Source organism: Falco punctatus, assembly GCF_963210335.1.
Source record: "Falco punctatus genome assembly, chromosome: 1".
Classification (NCBI taxonomy): Eukaryota; Metazoa; Chordata; class Aves; order Falconiformes; family Falconidae; genus Falco; species Falco punctatus.
The window spans coordinates 112598968-112615919 of NC_137580.1; the positions used below are offsets into that span (position 1 = coordinate 112598968).

Here is a 16952-nt window from a genome sequence, read left to right on the forward strand (position 1 = left end):
GCCCCGCGCCAGGCGGGGCGGCGGGGGGCACGGCCAGGGGGGGCCCGGTCAAGGTCACCGGCTGCCGCGGCCGCTCGCTGCCGCCCCGGCTGCATGCGACCTTCCCGCAGGCCGCAAGGTCGCCGGGCGGGCGGGCCGCGGCCGGGACGGGCCAGCGCCCGGCGGGTCCCGCGAGGCTGGGGGGGCGCCCCGCCGGTGGCGCGGGGTCTCCGCACCCGCCGGGCCCGTTCCCGGGCGGCGGGGAAAGGGCGAGCGCCGGCAGAACGGCTCAAACCCGGGCGTCTTCCCGCGGCGGGCGCCGGGGCCGGCAGGGCCCGTGGGACACGCTGCGCACCCCTCGCCCCGCGGCCAGGCATGGCAGGTAGCCCCGGCCGGGTCACGGCGGGGGTCGTGGGAGGGCCAGGAGTGGAAGGGGCCTTAATGGTACCCCAGGGGGTCGCGCTCTTCTCCGGAGCGAGTGATCTGAGGAGCGGGAACGGCCTCGGGCTGCGCCAGGGGAGGCTCAGCCTGGGTGTCTGGAAAAATGTCTCCACCGCCAGGGTGGTCGAGCGCTGGGACGGGCTGCCCGGGGAGCTGCTGGGGTCACCATGCGGGAGGCGTTTGGAAAACACGCGGATGCGGCGCTTGGGGACATGGGTTAGTGATGGGCTCGGCAGTGCTGGGGCAACGGCTGGGCTCGATGGGCTCAAAGGTCTTTTCCAACCTAAACAATTCTATCATCACCTCATCCCCCTCCCCGCCACGGGCAGGGCCACCTCCCACCAGCGCAGGTGGCTCCTGGCCCCGTCCACCCGGCCCTGAGCCCTGCCAGGGACGGGCACCCACCGCCGCTCTGGGCAGCCTGGGCCGGCGCCTCACTGCCCTCACGGTACAGAATTTTCCCTAATGTCTAATATAAACGTGCCCTCTCTCAGTTTAAAATGGGTGCCCCTTGTCCTGTCACTGGACTCCCAGATAAAGCGTGCCCCCATCATTCCTCCCCCCTCCCAGGAGCACGGGGCTGCTATGAGGTTCTCTGGAGCTGTGGAGATGTGGTTGATGAGGCAGGATCAGTCCTGGAGACAGTGGCAGCGGCGTTTGTGGCTGGAGGTCCTGGGGCAGCACAGTACGACCCTTTGCAGATTTCAACCTCTTTATTAAGAAAAGGCGTATTACAACAACTCCTAAAGTACAGCTCCATACTCTAGTCTCTGGGTATTAACACATTTTGAAAAGCACTTGGTTAAAAAGCAAAGTCAACATTAACATCGTCCTGGCGAATAATGGTGTCATGTAGTAAAATGAACATTCAAATAAAGCAGAGCAGTGTCAAACCTTTGGCATCTGTCCCACCGCAATGGCTCTCCCCAGCACGAGGCACAGGCTTTTATTGTTCTCGGCTGAGCTTTGCAAACTCGGCCAAGAAGAATATTTTTGCTCCAACAAAACCGCAGCTGCTCTGGGACTAGGGGAACTGTACCCAGAGGTGCTTCCCTCCCCACCCCTTTGCCAGAGCCCTCCACGGGGTCCTGAGCACAGCTCTGGCCAGGCAGAGGTGATGGTCCCCACCTAGGGAGGCCCATTACACCCTTGGCAAGGACTGGGATGCCGGTGACATTCCATGTGACCTTCCATGTGACCTTGAAACACCTGAGCAAATACAGATGGTGCGCATCCCTTCGGGGCTGAGGCTCGGCACCTTCCTCACACCCCCTGAGGGAGAAAGGGTCTGCTTTTTCAGACGTACAACAGAGATTTGGGGGATTCCCAGGGCCCAACAGTCTCATTCCTGCTATAACTGCAATGACAGGCAAGAGGATCTTTTTTGGAAGCCACAAGATCAGTGAAATCTATCGGAAAGAGGCAGGAAGCATCACCACACCCTGTGGAGGACCAGGTGCCGCTGGGGTTTGTGCTGGGTGCACCTCTCACTCACACGGGCCGATTTGCAACCCCGTTCCTGCCCGCAGGCGCGAGGGGAAGGAGAACAAAACGAGGCGACTTGGTATAGTGATGGTACCGAGTGTCATGCTCCATGTCCCCCTGCCCTCCATGCCCCCCTGCCAGCCGTGTCCCCCTGCCCACAAGCGCCGGCCCCTCGTGTTGCTGCAGTGGGGAGCCAGGATGGCAGCGTCACTGCAGGGCCAGCTCCCAGCGAGCACTGGCAGAGAGGGGACAAGAGGCAGAAACCCGGCCTTGGGAAGCAAAGGGCAGCTTTAACCAGCGAGGAGACGCACCACTTTTATCTTTGTGCTTTTACAGGCCCTGCTGTCTGGCGGGATCCTGCACGGCTGCTGCGCTTATTCATCCCAGGTTTCTCTTGCTTGCCCAGCCCGGCACACCGGTGTTGCTGATCTTATCCACAGCATGAGGCAACCTACAGGCGTAGGGGAGTTTTCTTTCCCCTCCTATCGCGTTCCTGGTAGGACTTGGCAGCCAGGCACTGACGGTGCAAGAGGGTGACAAGAACAGACGTGCACCGAGGTGGCTGTGGCATCACTGCAGTGAGACTGGCTGTTAGGGCTGCCAGAGAGCGAGGGCTGGTGTTCCCGGCTTCCCGGGGAAGGGCAGGATGTCGCAGCTTCACCAGGGCAGTGGGAGCCTGTTCACAAGGGTGCACATGAAGACCTTGAAGCATTTCCCTAAGTCCCAAAAATGAAAATCCATCGGCGTGCTGCTGTTTTACCTTCCCAGTGGGGAGAGAGAGCTGGGCTCCTCTGCCTCTGGGGAGCTTCTTTTGGGGAACTCGTATGTGGAGATGCAGAGCAAGCAACCCCTCCTTGACCACTGCTGGCTCTTGCTCTCCAGCCACTTCAGGCAGGACATTTGGTGCTGCGTTGCTGCCAGCCTTCCTAGGCATCCCGGGGGGACCACCCCTCAGCACCGCCGCAGCAGCTGCCCCTGCGTAACATGCACCAGCTGTGTCCCGCGCCCAACTTTGCTCTGCAGTAAGGCGGCTTACAGAAAGCCTTGGGCTCTGCCCCAGGCAAAGCTTCCCCAAGGCAGCAGGATGAGGCCCCGCTGCAGACAGGTCTCTGCACAGCACCATGCAGCAGCCAGGAAGGCTGTGCAGCCTCCTGAGGGGGTGTTCAGGAGTGGCTGTACTGTTCAGGTCCTCGCACTGGCACCCTCGCAGCAGGGATGGGAAGGACGCAGCTGGGAGCGCTTAGATTAGCCCCAGCAAACACATTCAGAAAATATGGCTTTTTAATTAAAAGGGTCAAGAGGGAGAACTTCCCAACTGGTTTGCCCAGGGTTAAAATAAGTCCAGGGAAGTGCACAGGGAGTCACCAGGGCTGGGGCTCTACTTCCCAGTGCTGCTGGCTCCGCAGCGCAGCCGCAGCGAGCATCTCCTCCCCACCCACTGCTCACCCTGCGCCTGCTGCAGGGTTGCACAAGTTGAGACATTGCTTTCTCAGAGAGCATTAGGGAAAATAACAATAATAATAAGGAAAAGAGAGATTAACAAACCAAACACATCAAATCCATGAGCCTCTGCAGAGCTGCAGAACACAAGGGGGTGGGTGGAGGGGTGCAGAGGAGAGGCACCCGGCTGTTAGTCTGTATGCAGAAAGCTCTCAGCACATTGTGGTTTATACACATAAGACATTGTTTAACAACCGAGCGTTATTGCTATGCATCCATTTCCAGTCTAATCATTAAGCTTTACGAGTCAACATTAAACATCGCTTGTTCCATACAAAGCACATATGTGTCAGCGGTTACACTCCTCGGTCTATGCGTGTCAGGTATATGGCGCAGGTCGAAGCTGTATGCACCCTCTGGACTCACAAGGAGTCCAGTAGCACTGACTAAATGCACCTATGGATCCCTGTTACACCGTACAGGCTAAGGGCTAACTTACAGTCCGAGACACTGGGGGCGGTTAGAGCCCCCTGCCCAGGGGAAGGAGGGTGGGCGCTGCCTGGGCTCCCACAGCTCCCTGGGACTCGCTGTGGCTAACAGCAGCCTACTCGTTAAAAAATAGGAATGCTGCCTTTTTGTTCTTTTTTTTTTTTATCATTTTGATCTCTTTGATCATTTTATATAAATACAAAGATTAAAATAATTTATCTCAACGTCATTTCTATTACAATCATACAGTGTTTTCCCTTCAAAACAAGTGTGTGTGTGTGTATATATATATAAGTGTATATATAGTATCTTTAGAGCTTCCCTCCCACCCCCCAAGAAAAGCAGCAGTGACTGAAGCAGGTACAGCAACGCAGGGACTGATCCTTCCTGCTCCAAGGCAAGGGTGCCTGGGGAAAAGCACAGGGCTTGCCCCAACAACTCATTTCCAAGCACATGACATTGGCATCACGGGGGAACTGGGGTGCTCCCTCTCCATCCCTCTGGGAAACACCCCCCTCGCTGCAGGCAGCTCTGCCCACAGGTCTAAGGGCTGCGGGGCTCAGGGCCTGCCCAGCTGCCCGCAAGCACCGGGGAGCACCCGAGGACGGAGAAGCAATCGGGGGACTGCAAATGAGATTGACTCCTTGAGCAGGCTGCTAATTAGCAGTGAAGAGGAAAGGGTCCTGCAGCTCAGATAGGGTTGCTTCATTTACATACTAGGCACTGAAAATGATGATTGCTAGGAAGGTATTTACACAGAAGAAGGATCATACCTCTTCCTCTCCTTTTCAACACTCAGGTCAGTTGTGAACACCATGATCCTATCAAGCATTTTATAATTAAAATGCAACATACTCTGTCTAGCAGGATTGTCTAGGAAGGAGAGGGGAAAGCAGCTGTGCACACCACAGCTAAAGGAATAGCCACACTGCGCGGGGACACCTATTACTCTCTTTCACATTAAAAGAGAATAGAGACAAATCCTCAGCAGAATCTCTCTGAACCTGAGAGAAACAGCCATTTCCGAAGGCAAAACGGCACCTCACCTGCACACCACCACGGGGACCCCCGGGTGGCCACAATGCTGCACACCAGGTGCTGCTTGTGCAATGCAGCACAAACTGCCCTTGCTGCCCTGCACTGCCTCTGCAGGGGTGGGCGAAAGCAGGCCCCTGAGTGCAGCCCGCTCGCCCCAGAGCTGGGCAGTGGGCAGAGCCTGCTTTAAATCACTTTGCAGCAGGAAACAGGTGGGAACCCCCCTGCAGCCTTACCAAGAGCCAGACCCGGGCCTTTTCTCCCTTGTGCAACTGTGCCCAAGTGCTCGTACCCCAGCTGGGCATTACCAGTACATCCTGCACTGCCCTGCACCCTGCCTGCCTTGGGCAGGCAGTTTGGGCATGCAATGTTTTGCAGCCAGGGCATGTGCATGCCCTGCCAGGCTCTCTGCAGCCTTCCACGGAGGGTGACAGTCAGGGAGGCCAGGTGGGAGCTGTGAGGGCTCTGTGCTCCTGGGCCAGCAGCCCTGGGCATGAAAGGGGCTGCAAAAATCTCCTGCTAGAGCTTTGTCTTTGCCCCCAGCAGCTGCACACCTCTGCAGGGCTCCAGCCGGAGTGACTGGTCCCTGGGCTTGAGGGGACCCCGCAGGTGTGGCTTTGCCGAGCTCCTTCCCAAACACAGGGGTGCATTAGAGACTGTGGTGACAGCTGGGGGTCCCAGCCCTCGAGGGTACCCTGCGGGAGCAGGAGGGGTCTTGCCCTCCACAGCCTGACTATCCACGTGCCAGCCAAAGAAAAGGTACAAAAGCTGCTAGTTTCTGTTCCGCTGGTGCAGCTCATACACTCAGGGGTTTGGTTTTACTGAAGAGCTGGCCTAGGGACTGTTGCTGAGAATCTTGTAAAAGCATTTTAATATAGTATATAAATATTGAACTACAAAAATAGACACCTCTGACTGCATGGGCATGCTGCAGGTGAGCTTGAGCAGGCTAAGCCCGACTGCCCTACGAGGGCGATGCTTTTGAAGAGGTTTCAAACTGAACTGAAAAGAAATGGGGTCTGATGGTGGCCCACGGCTCGCCCCTGCCCGAACCAGCTGTGCAGGTGGCGGGGGGCCGCTGCCCACGCAGCCAGGCAAGGTGCTGGCTGTGGCCAGGGGCCGGGGCTCCTGGCTGGGCACCGCCGCGTGGCCGGGCTGGCCAGGGATGGCAGCCAAACCGCCAGGGCGAAACCTGCCCCTCGGGGTTGCCCAGAGCAGCGCAGGTCGCGCTGGTGCCCATGCAGAGAGACCTTTGCCCTGCGCGGCCGCCAGAGCCCTCCCCTGCATTTCTGCTGTTTCACAGCATCCAGGGAGTAGATGTATGAAGCTGACAGCTTTGTCTGGAGATCAGGCAAGGCTGCCCGGGCAGGGTGAGGGCTGCGTGCTGTACAGCTGCTGCGCTGGGAGGGAGGGGGAGGTGGTGGGAGAAGACTGGAGGGCTGCTCAGCCGTCTGTGACAAACCCAGATGTGGCTATGGATGTGACTGAGAACCGGAATGCTGGTGCCGAGATGGGACCTGCCGGGTGCGATGGGCACGAGTCACAGCCTGGTTCCAGCAGCACGTGGAGCAAGGCTGCGGTGGGTGAGGAGCCGCACGTGGTGTCCAGCAGGGCCGGCACTCACAGCTTATGTCCAGCTGCCCATCCAAGTCCTGCGTGTAAATGTAATGTGAGGGAAATCCATGTTAGAGAGAGCTGAACCGCAGCGCAGGGGACCTGGGACCCAGCTGGCACAGCTGCACCGTCCCTGTGGAGGGGGATCCCTCCTGCACCCATGGGACCAACTGTTACTCAGCTGCCTGCATCCCGGAGGATCCCTGGTGACGCCTCGGGCCCCCTCCAGCCCAGCCCTGGTGCCAGTGATGCCCAGGGTGGGAGGCCCGGCTGAGCTCATCCCGCTGTGCCAAGCCACATGCCACACAGCCTGTTGCTTGCTGCTGCACACTCGCTTCCCGGCACCCATGGCTGGGGAGAACACACCCGGCGTCCGTGCCGAGGGGCAGCAGCAGCAGGAAGGTCTCCTCATTGCAGGAATGCTATCTTTCTTCCTTCCTTCCTTTCCTTTCTTTCTTTCTTCCTTTCTTTCCTTTCTTCCCTGTTCTCTTTTTTTTTTCTTCCTTTCATCCTTCCTTCCTTCCTTTTCCTTGGAAGCTCTGGACAGGCGCCCGGCCGTTTCCCTTTGCAGACTCTGTGCTGGGCTGCCCGCCTGCTCTGCAGTGCTGCTGGCAGCATCCCCGGCTCAGACCCTTCGGGCAAGGGGGATCCTCCCCGGCTGCTGGCAGGCAGGAGGTGCGAGCAGGGCATCCGCTTTCTGCTGCCCCTTCCCCTCCGAGGGGACGGGGGAAAGCAACCTCTGCCGGTGCCCACCCTGGTGCCGCTGGGCTCAGGTCTTCCCGGCTGGTCATTCCATGCCACCTCCTTGCCACCTATTCCCGGGCCCGGGGGGCGCCATGGGGGCCGGACCCCTGCCTCTTGCTGGGCTCGCCCCTGGCCAACCTGGCCCTGGCCATCGGCTCCTGCACAGGCTGCCGGGGGGCCCTCTGCACCCGAGGTGCCGTGGTGGCACCGGCCGTGCCGCAGGCCTGGGCAGGGGGCTCTGGCGGCGGGCGCTGCGGCCGTGCTGCGTAGAGGAATAGGGCCGGGTCGGGCATGGCATCGTGCTCCTCCTGCACAGGGTCCCTGGGACGGGGGCCATCCCCGGGTGGGCGTCGGGGATGCACCCTGTGGCCACGGCGCCGGGGCCTGCCCTCGGCCAGGGGGCCAGTGGGGGGCTGCTCGGGGGGCGGCCGCCCACCCGGCCGGGGGCCCGGCAGCCGCTGGGCAGTGGCGTGCAGCTGCAGGGAGAGGTAGGCAGCTGCCTCCGTCTGCTTCTGCAGCTCGGTGTCAAGGATGGTGACTCGGTGGCTCCGCCGCTTCAGCTCCTCCAGGAAACGGCGCTCCTTGTTGCGGAGGCTGGACCGCAGTGCAGCCACCAGCGTCTCCTTGTGCTGCAGCTCCTTGCGCAGCTCCAGGTTGTCCTTCTCCTTCTCCTGCAGCTGGGCCTCCATCGCCCGGCACTTCTCCTCCAGCTCCCGGTCCAGGACATCTGTGGGGGCAAGGCATAGAAAGGGGTCAGGGGAGGCAGCGGCGGCTCAGCCCATTGCTCCCAGCGGGTCCCCGCACGCCCCCACCGTGGCTGTGAGGGCACATGACTGTGGGTACTGGCCACTCCATGGCACCAGCATGTCCCAACAGCACCTTCGAGGCTGCTCAGGTGCTTTTTGAAGGTGGAGCTCCAAAACTGGCTGTGAGCTGCCCAAGCCTGCTAGTACCAGCTGTTTTTCCCCACACGCCCAGGCAGGCATGGGAACCCCCATCAGCCCTGAGCTGCCACACTGCAGGCACTGTGTGATGCTAACACCCAAACTGGGGGGTGAAAGCAAAGGCAGCTTCAGCGGAGATGCCATTGCCATGAACCTACCACCTCTGCCTCGCTGCAGCCTTGTGCTGCGGTTTCAGAATTTCCCTGGGTAACTTGTTTTTTCACCCAAGAAGTGACTTTGAGCGTGGGCAGAGGGCAGGGGGGAGCATATGGGCTGGGAGAGGAAACGAAGTGGCAGCAGTGAAACCATCAGCCCAGCTCAGGACGTGTCTTTGACTTCAAGCCCCAAGGCTCCACAGCCTTATTAGCGAGAATGGAGCTGCTAATCCAGGATTGCGGAGCTGGGCTGTGCTCAGCAGGGAAGGAACCTCCACTTTAGGAGGGAGGAGTGGGCCCAGGGGGTGTCTGTCTTGGAAGGCAGGATGGCCAAGCAGCCAGCCCTCCTTGGCTGCTGTGTGCACACTGCACCATCACCCCTGGCTTCTAACACCTGATCTGTTCATCATCCTGCTCCTGTCAGCAGCTGCTGTCAGCGATGGGGCACGGATGGGACTTGTTAAAACAGAGGCGCTGCATCAAGCGGCAGGTTCCCCACAGCTCCTACCACCCTCCCTGCCCTTCCCACACCTCGAGGGCGATGGATGCCCTCCCTGTCCCGGCCCTTCTGAGTCACAGCACAGGCACCCAAAAAAGTGTGACTTCATGTGGGGCTGTGTGCACTGCTCCTGCACATCCTGCACAGCCCTGGCCAGCCTGCGGGGGCTGCCTCCCACCTGCCTGCAGGAGGATAACCTGCAACCCTGCATCCCTCTGTCCCTCCATCCCACTTGTCATCCATCCCACCCTCCACAGTGGCATCAAAAGACTGCATTGAGTAAACACCTGCAGAACAAACTGGATAAAAAAACTTTGCATTTTCCCAATCTCTTCTGCTCTGAAAGGCTGGAGGTGGTGAGGGATGGAGGGGAAGCACTCCAGAAGGACAGGGTTGGCCAAAGCACCCCCCCAAGCCATGCTCCTGCAGGCTGGCGTGGCTGGCAGCCCTGTGTGCTGGGGGGTTCCTGGGGGTCTGCATTCCTCTGTGCATGGTGGCCTTGCACTTGGGACAGCGAAACTCTTGCAGGTGATGATGCATTGGAAAGGATGGTCTGAATCGGGAAGGAGGAGACTGGAGCATTGCTGGCAGCTGGATTTCCCCTCCCTCCATACTATGTGTCTCCTGGGCAGGAGGGAGTGGGGGGCAGTGGCTCAAAGTGCTCTTGTCCTCAGCCAAGACATGTTGTCATCTCCAAAAGGAAAGGCACGCTGCTTGCGTGGGGATCTTGCAGGACCCCGGGGACCTGGCCTGGGCACAGATTTCCACTTGAGGCCACTGCATTCCCCACACTCAGCCCTGGGAGCTGTTTGGGTGCCAGCGGCTGCCCAGGCAGGGGGCACATCCCACCCACGGGTGTGATGTGGCAGCTGGAGCAGCCGTCACAGGGCATTCGCACCCTCACGGCAAAGAGGCCAGGCTCAGCAGGCAGCGGGAGGGCCGGGCACTGTGGCTGGGCCATGAGCCTGGCACAGGGGCACGGGGGTGACCAGACCACCCCAGCGCACCCTCCTTGCCTGTGACGGGACTCCTGCCCCTGGCAGCCCCTGCCGAGCTCCTGCCCCCGGCCCATGGTGTGGAGCGAGTGCTCGCCCTGCCTGCGCTCACCCCTGCCTGCCCAGGCCTGCTCCCCTTGCCTGCAATCATCCCTGCTTCTGACAATACGATTTGCAACTGCTTTATAGCCTCAGCTCCTAAGTGTCTTCTGCAGAGGAAAAATGGTTTATAATGAGATCTTAAGGGAGGCAGTTGCACGCAGTAATTATTACGAGTGGCATTTGAAGAGCAATCATCTGATGGCATCTTAAATTAGGTGGTTGGCCCATAAACGTGGCAAATGTGATCGCACTCCTCGTAAGCTGTTAAAAGGCTGAAGGATGGGCAGAGACCTGTGGGTGGGACTCGCTGCACATTATGGTCCATGATGCTCCGATGGCAGCTGGTGGGCTGGCAGCAGGCTCTCCCGGGAGCAGTGAGCCCACCTGTGTGGGCAAGGGACCTCAGTGGGAGGAGGGAGGCAGGGTAGGAACCGGGGTATGTGGGAGCTGGCATGGGCTGAGAGGGGCTGGGTGTGCATGGCTGCACATTTAGAGGAATTATAGAGGAATGAAGGCAGGTTAATTAACATTGATAATATACAGCTGTGGGCTTGCTTCAGGGGTGGTGGGTTGGCTGATGTGGATAAAGTGCAGCTGTGGCTGGTTCCTGCTAAGTAGTTAAATAGCTTATAGGGTATGGAAGAGGGGCACTGGATGAAGAGAGACCTGGAAGAAGCAGAGGAAGGGGAGAGAGTGTGTGTGTGCGCGCCCTAGATGGAGGAGAGACAAGGAGAAGGATGCAGCAGAGGCAAGAAGTGGGGTGGACTGGCCTGAAGGGTATGAAGGAACAGCACAAACAGTAGATGAACTGTTGAAGCCTTGTGGGGGATTGGTGGCTGTGCCAGGGCAAGGTGTGCTAACTACTTATTGAAGTTAAACTGGTATGTGATGGTAAAAGCCTTGTTGCAGCTGGCTAGTTTTGAGAGTGCTGAGACAGCATGTGGGGGTGGCCATGGCCCCCCAAGCCCCCTGGGGCCAGCCCCAGCACTGAGTGAGGGTGCTGCCAAGGGATGAGAACGCTGGGTGTGATCAGCCCTGTGCCTGCCCTGGCACCACCAGCCCCGGCTCTGGGGATGAAATGCAGGCTGGGGCTTGGTGCCAGGGACTGTGCCCCAGCAGTGCCAGGGATGAGTTTCAGCTTCATCCCTGGGATGGAGGAGGAAGAGGAGCTGAGCTACTCACAGAACATTCTCTGCTGGTCATGGGTGCCCAAGCACCACTGCCTGTCCCCACCTGACCCAGGTGCTGTTGGGGACAGGGATGCGTCACCTGGGGCTGTGTGGTGGCATTTCCTGGCATGCAGGAACAGCGTGGTGAGGTGGTCTTAGCCTGTGGCTCCTCAGGACAGAGGCAAGGCCAGGCAGGATGGAGCCCAAAGGGACACCCTGGGGACTCTGACATGCACCTGCTGCCTGCTGGGCTGTGGATGGAGAAGGGCCAGGAGCCCTGAGGCACCACAGCCTTGTGGAAAGGGGCTAGTGGCTGCCTGGGAAGGGCAGATGAGCTGAGCACATCCTTCAGAGGACCACCCAGGTCTTGTGTGTGGGGCCCACTGGCCGGAGTCCACCGCCTGGAGAATTGCCCAATGCATCCTGCTCAGGCACCAGGCTGACTGGACTCTGCTCTGCAGGTCAGGGCTGTATGTGTGAGTGGGTGAGATGTAGGGAGCAGCTGCATCTGCTTCCAGATGAGGTGCTATGGTAGAGGGATGCTCAGGAAGGTGGGGAGCAGTGCCCGGCTGTGTGCGGGCAGCAGGATGCTGTCCCTGGCATGTCCCTGCTCTGCTGGTGTGTCTGTGTGCCAGGCCCCTGCCTGTCAGGGCACTTGTTCCTGGAGGAGAGGAGCTGAAATCAAGGGGAGCTCAGCACCAGCTCCCCGCGCCTGTGTCCCTCGGCACAGGCTTTCATTTGAAAACCTGCCCATCAGGTGGCAGGGGCCAGCGTGCTGCCTGCCAGCAGTGAGAGATGCCGGAGCCCTGTGCCATGCTGGCCTGGCAGGAGCTGTCCTGCCTGTGGCAGGCTTTGGAGAGGGGAATTGCCTGTTGCCTGTGGGTTTCTAGTCACCCCCAACCCTGTCTGCTTGTGGCAGGGGGATGAGGCTGCCTTTGGGCTGGAGAAACGCTTTAGCAGGGCTGCCTCAGGAGGGGCTGTAGGACATGGGCCAGGTGGCCCGAGGGGACTGTGCATTATGAAATGCTTTTTGGGCAGCTCTCTGCTGCTGGTCCCAGGTCTGGGATGGTGTCTGGAGCTTGCAGACACTTTTCATGCTCAGAGACATTTCTCCCCCTTATTTTGGAATGTGAAAGGTTATTTTGTAGGCAAAACTGACCATTAATGAACCAAGAGTATCGGGAGATTTTCTGAATCGGTGTCTGGATTGCAGTTGGTGAGCAGAGCTGGAGCAGGGGCTGATAATGTCCTTGTTGGCTTTTCCCTGGGGCTGAAGGGTTTGCAGGCTTTGAGTCCCACCCTGGGGGTCTGTGAGCTGCTCCCGGACAGGTGTGTGTGTGTGTCAGGGCATTAGCAAAGCCAACCTACGGATGCCGGCTTTCCCATGCAAAACCTTCCTAGGTGGCTGCCCGAGCATTTAACGGGGCTGCCAACAGGCTGTGTGTGCACGCTGACTTAGCAGCCACAGCCCTGTCTTCAGCCTGACTGCCCCCTGCAGACAAATGTCCATGTCCCCTCCCTGGGTGGCCCGATGGGCCCCCTCCGGCCACAGGCTCTTTGGGTGGCCCCTCTGTATCCACAACTCCCTCTTATCTCGTGCACAGGTCCATGCTCTTACCTTGCTGCCGGGTTTCCAGCTCTTTTATTTCCAGGTCATGGGTAAGCTCTGGAAGAGAAATCAAACAGGACTGAGAAGGAGCATCCCACCCATCCCGCACACTCCCTGTGTCTCCCTCTGCTCCCTGCCAGGGCACCAGCAATCACCACAGCTGTGGCACTGCCTCTGCCCAGCCCGTGGTGTGAGCGTGGCCATCTCAGATCACCTGCCACAGGCTGAGCCAAAAATAGGCAATTCTGGCAATTTATATGTTATTAAGCAGCCTTGGGATCTGGCATCTGCCAGGGCACTTGCCCTGTGCTGTGGCCAAGGCAGCGCCTGCATGTCCTGCCCCATGGCGGAGCCTGAGCCTCTTTTTCTAAGAGAGCTGCTGAACCATTTTCAGTGCTTGAAAAAATCAGGACAAAGAGCAGAGCAATGGACTGAAAATAGACCAAAGTGTAAGCTGCCACCCGAAGTATTTCATAATTTACTGCTTCCAGGCTGATCTCTGCCTCTGCACATGACGCAAGCGGGATGGCTTCGTCCCTGCACGATGTGCCTGCAGAAGGATGCTTGCCCTGCTCGGGGGCAATGGGCAGCTTCAAAATCCCTCTCAGCCTGCCACCGAGCATGAGCACAGCCTGAGTGCTGCAGGCATCTGCCTGGGCACAGGGAGGCAAGGCAGCGGCAGTGATGGAGAGGAGCTGGTTTGTGGGATGTGGCCCCCAGCCTTCCTTGGGGATGCTGGATACAGATGTCCCAGGGTGAGACACGGGCTGCAGACCTCTGGCACCACAAAGTGTCCTCATGACTGTCTCATCTGCTGCCGTGGGCCTGGGCAGCAGTGCTGCAGGTCCAGGGTGTGGGTGCAGGCAGAGCTGCCCTGTGCCCACGCTGCCCCTGGGAGCAGTAGTGAGGGCAGTGTCCTGTGGGGATGAGCCCACCATGGGGCTGCAGCCCGTGCCTGCCTGCTCTGCCCTGGCATTCTGCCTGCTTGCTGCCCAGCCCTGGGCTACAGCTCACAAAGGGTAGCAAAGGATGGACTTTCTGGACTTCACTTTACCCTGCACTTCTATAGGCAATCTCTTTTGAATTAATTAATTGCCACCCACCAAACCATCAGCAGCTCTGAGGGAGGAGGAAAGGGGCGGCAGCAGCATCATTCAGTTGTTGGGCTTTTTTTTTTTTTTTTCCTTCTCTCTGGAAATGAGTTCAAATGGTTAATCTTTGCCCTACATTTTTCTTTTAATCTGCTTTCATGTTGACTCTAATCCTCACCACTGCCATCCTTCTGAAACGAAACGTTTGGCTCGGGCTGCTCTGCCTGTCTGTCTTGGAAAACAAATCTGTAGTGAGAAGGCAGAAGTAACTGAGAACATAATGCAGTTTCTGGAAAGCTTTCAGCTCTCTCGACTGTCCCATTGGAAATCAATGGCAACTGTGTTATTTTTCTGAAGCTAAAATAATAGGTTTGGAGTCTCAGATATATTTCGAATGAAAACTAAAGCAGTTGCCTATTTCCAAAGAAGTCATCCCCCTGCTGAGCAACTGCAGGGCTTGGGGATGATGCACAGCTCCGGGTCCCAACCTCTGCACAGGAGCTACAGGGGCTGGTGGGAACCTGCCCCGGTACCATCCCCTGCAAACCCAGGGGAGAGCACCCTGCAGGGCTCTGCAGCATGCCCAGCCTCTGTAGCAAGGATCCAGCTGCTCTGCACTTCTGCATCCCATCTCCCACACTGCTGGCCCCAGCTGCAGCTGGCTCCCAGCAGTGCCCCTGCGCAGGGCAGAGGACAGGGCACTGCTGAGTGATGCACTTCAATGTGCCTGGTGCAGGAAACGGCCAAGGAGGGCTTTGTATTCCCTGCCATGGGCTAGGGCACATGCATCTGCCCCACAGGAGTCCCCCAGCCCCAGCTGCCTGAGGGCTTGAGACCCCCTTGGAGGGGCTAGATACTCAAAGGCAAGCTAGAAAAGGGTTTATTTAATACATGGCTTCCCTCAACATGTCAGGCTTCCCTTTGGTGCCTGGGAGGCCTGTCCTGGTGCCCCAGCATGCGAGGGTAAGGAGGGATCATGGCACAGCCCAGCTGGCCACCTTTGCTATACACCACACTGCCTGGCAGGGAATCCCCCCAGATCCTGCTCCATTCCCAGAACCAGCCTTCCCCTGGTGCTCTGCTAGCACGGCTGAGCAGGGTGATTATTGCCACAAGGCTTGAGCTCATCTTCCAGTAAAAGGAGAAACAGAAGAGCCAGAGGAATCTATTGCTATTTCTGCTGTGTTTATACCTTGCAAATAAAATGGGAGTGGGAGGGAAGCCAGCTCTCCTCTGTAACATGAGGCTCCTTCCAATAAATGAATTGCAGGGCTCTGGGCTGCATTACCTTCCTCTAAAGTCTCGGACTGCTGGGGCCGGCTGTGCCCTTGCCCCGCAGCAAGGGCTGCAGTACTTGCCCAAAGCAGCTGCCCTCTTCCCCCTACCAGGCTGCGGTGAAGGGCATGAGGTTGCAGGGTGCTGGAGGCTTGTGGGGTTGAGCATGTGGGGGCTCCATCCTGCTTTTAGCCCTTGCTGCTGGCCCATGTGGCTTGGTGGTGGAGGCTCCTGGGATGCTGGGCACAACCAGTGGGAACTGCCTGGTGTCCACAGGCAGCAAACCCAGGGATTTATTTACTTGAATAAGGTCCCTTCTGAACACAGCTGTTCTGCTGCTGGATCCAGCCTGGATCCAAAGGCGCTGGCTGGCTGTGTGCCTCCCCCTCAGGTCCCCTCGCAGCAGACGCTCCCTCCGTCGACGAGGGCTCTGGCACCTGAGAGCTGCTGCTGCTGCAGGTGGACGGAGCTTCTCAGGGATGAGGAGATGGCAGCTGAGAAACAGATGTCTGTAGGAGGGAGGGCATTTCCAGTGGTGACACCCTGGGGAGACCGAGGGGATGGTGCAAATGTCTTAAGGTCTGAAATGAGAGCTCCAGGGCAGCTGGCACAGCTCTGCAGGGCCACGACAGGGAAGCACTGACTTACCGACTCCACTTGGCTCCTGCAAACAGCCCCACCAGACAACTGCATTCAAACCATCAGCAAAGTCACCGTAAAACTAACCTGGCTTTGTCCCCATCACTCCTAACAGAAAGGCGCTGCAGAATTGTACACCTCGCAGATGAGGCTGTGACCCTCGTCCGGTCAGCCAGTGCTGTGGTTCAGCCGCACTGGGAAGAGATCAGTTATAACCAACTGTGCAATGGGTGCATTGCTGCCCCTGGGGACTCAGAACCCCCCAGCGCCTGATTTATGCATGAGAACTTCCCTGTCTCACCTATCTGGAGAGGCCATAGATGAAGCCATTAAAGCAACAAAACAGAACAGCAAAAGCTCGGAAAGGATGGGGGAAATCAGATGGTTTTAGCAATGCAGACATTTCTTTGTTTCTCAGGAATCAGGGAGGATGGAAGATAAGGAGTAATTAGCTACAGCTGAATTATTGATGACATCGATGGCACAAGTTGGAATGAGTTTCGGTGGTGGGCAGGAGGCTGGGGAGCCAGTGCTCTTGCGAGGCTGGCTGAAGGGGAGGGAGACATTGCCACAGAGGGGCCGTGGGTGGGGTCTGGTGGCCATGCACCCCACAGCTGGGGCAGGTCCCTGAGCCCTGTGCCAGGCTTGTGGCTGCGCTTCCAGAGGACTGGAGATGGGCAGACCCTGGCCAGCTGCTGCAGGGTCTGCCGAGACCACGGGGAGCAGCTTGCCCCCTCCCCGAGAGGCCAGGCTCCTGGTGCAGGCCCTGATCTTGGGAAAGGCTGGGAGGTGGCAGCCTCTGCATGAGGGGCAGCTGCGGATGCCTGGCAGGGACCTTCCCTCCAGAGCAGGAGCAACCTGGGGGGGGGGAATAGATGTGCTGATGCTGCTGACGTTGGTGCTTGTTCAGCACCACAGCAGTAAAGCACGGCAAGAAGATACTGATACTGGCAGCTCGGGGCTGGGCTGGCAGGAAGGGAATGGATTCCACCTCTCTGTGTGCAAGAGAATAAAGAGTAACAAAATATAAACAAGAAAATCACATTTCCTCCTGTTCCGAAAGTGGCCTTGGTGTGGTCCCGTGCATCCCTGTTATCAACAGCATTCAACCCTCTTTCCCCTGGCACCTGGGTACTGGTACTGGCACCGGGGAGAAATTATGAACTACTTTACGTTTTCATAATCAAAATACCTTTTTGGGCACAGATCACAAGAGGAAAAGCCAGGACCACCTTGCTGGCTAATGC

The 16952-nt window shown here is 58.4% G+C and overlaps 1 protein-coding gene and 1 long non-coding RNA gene across 2 annotated transcripts in view; one reads left to right on the forward strand and one right to left on the reverse strand.

Moving 5' to 3' along the window:
* On the forward strand, positions 1-1317 carry LOC308068042. The gene is made up of 2 exons (XR_013929828.1): positions 1-361; positions 991-1317. It is a non-coding gene; the product is annotated as an uncharacterized lncRNA (long non-coding RNA).
* Positions 354-16952, reverse strand: part of CCDC92B (coiled-coil domain containing 92B) — a 27718-nt gene continuing 11119 nt past the window's right edge. The window contains exons 3-4 of the mRNA XM_080397900.1: positions 12710-12757; positions 354-7954 (exon numbers count right to left, since the gene is read on the reverse strand). Of these exons, the coding sequence (XP_080254026.1) occupies positions 7296-7954; positions 12710-12757 (707 nt within the window). The 3' untranslated portion in view covers positions 354-7295. The remainder of the gene's footprint in view (positions 7955-12709; positions 12758-16952) is intronic.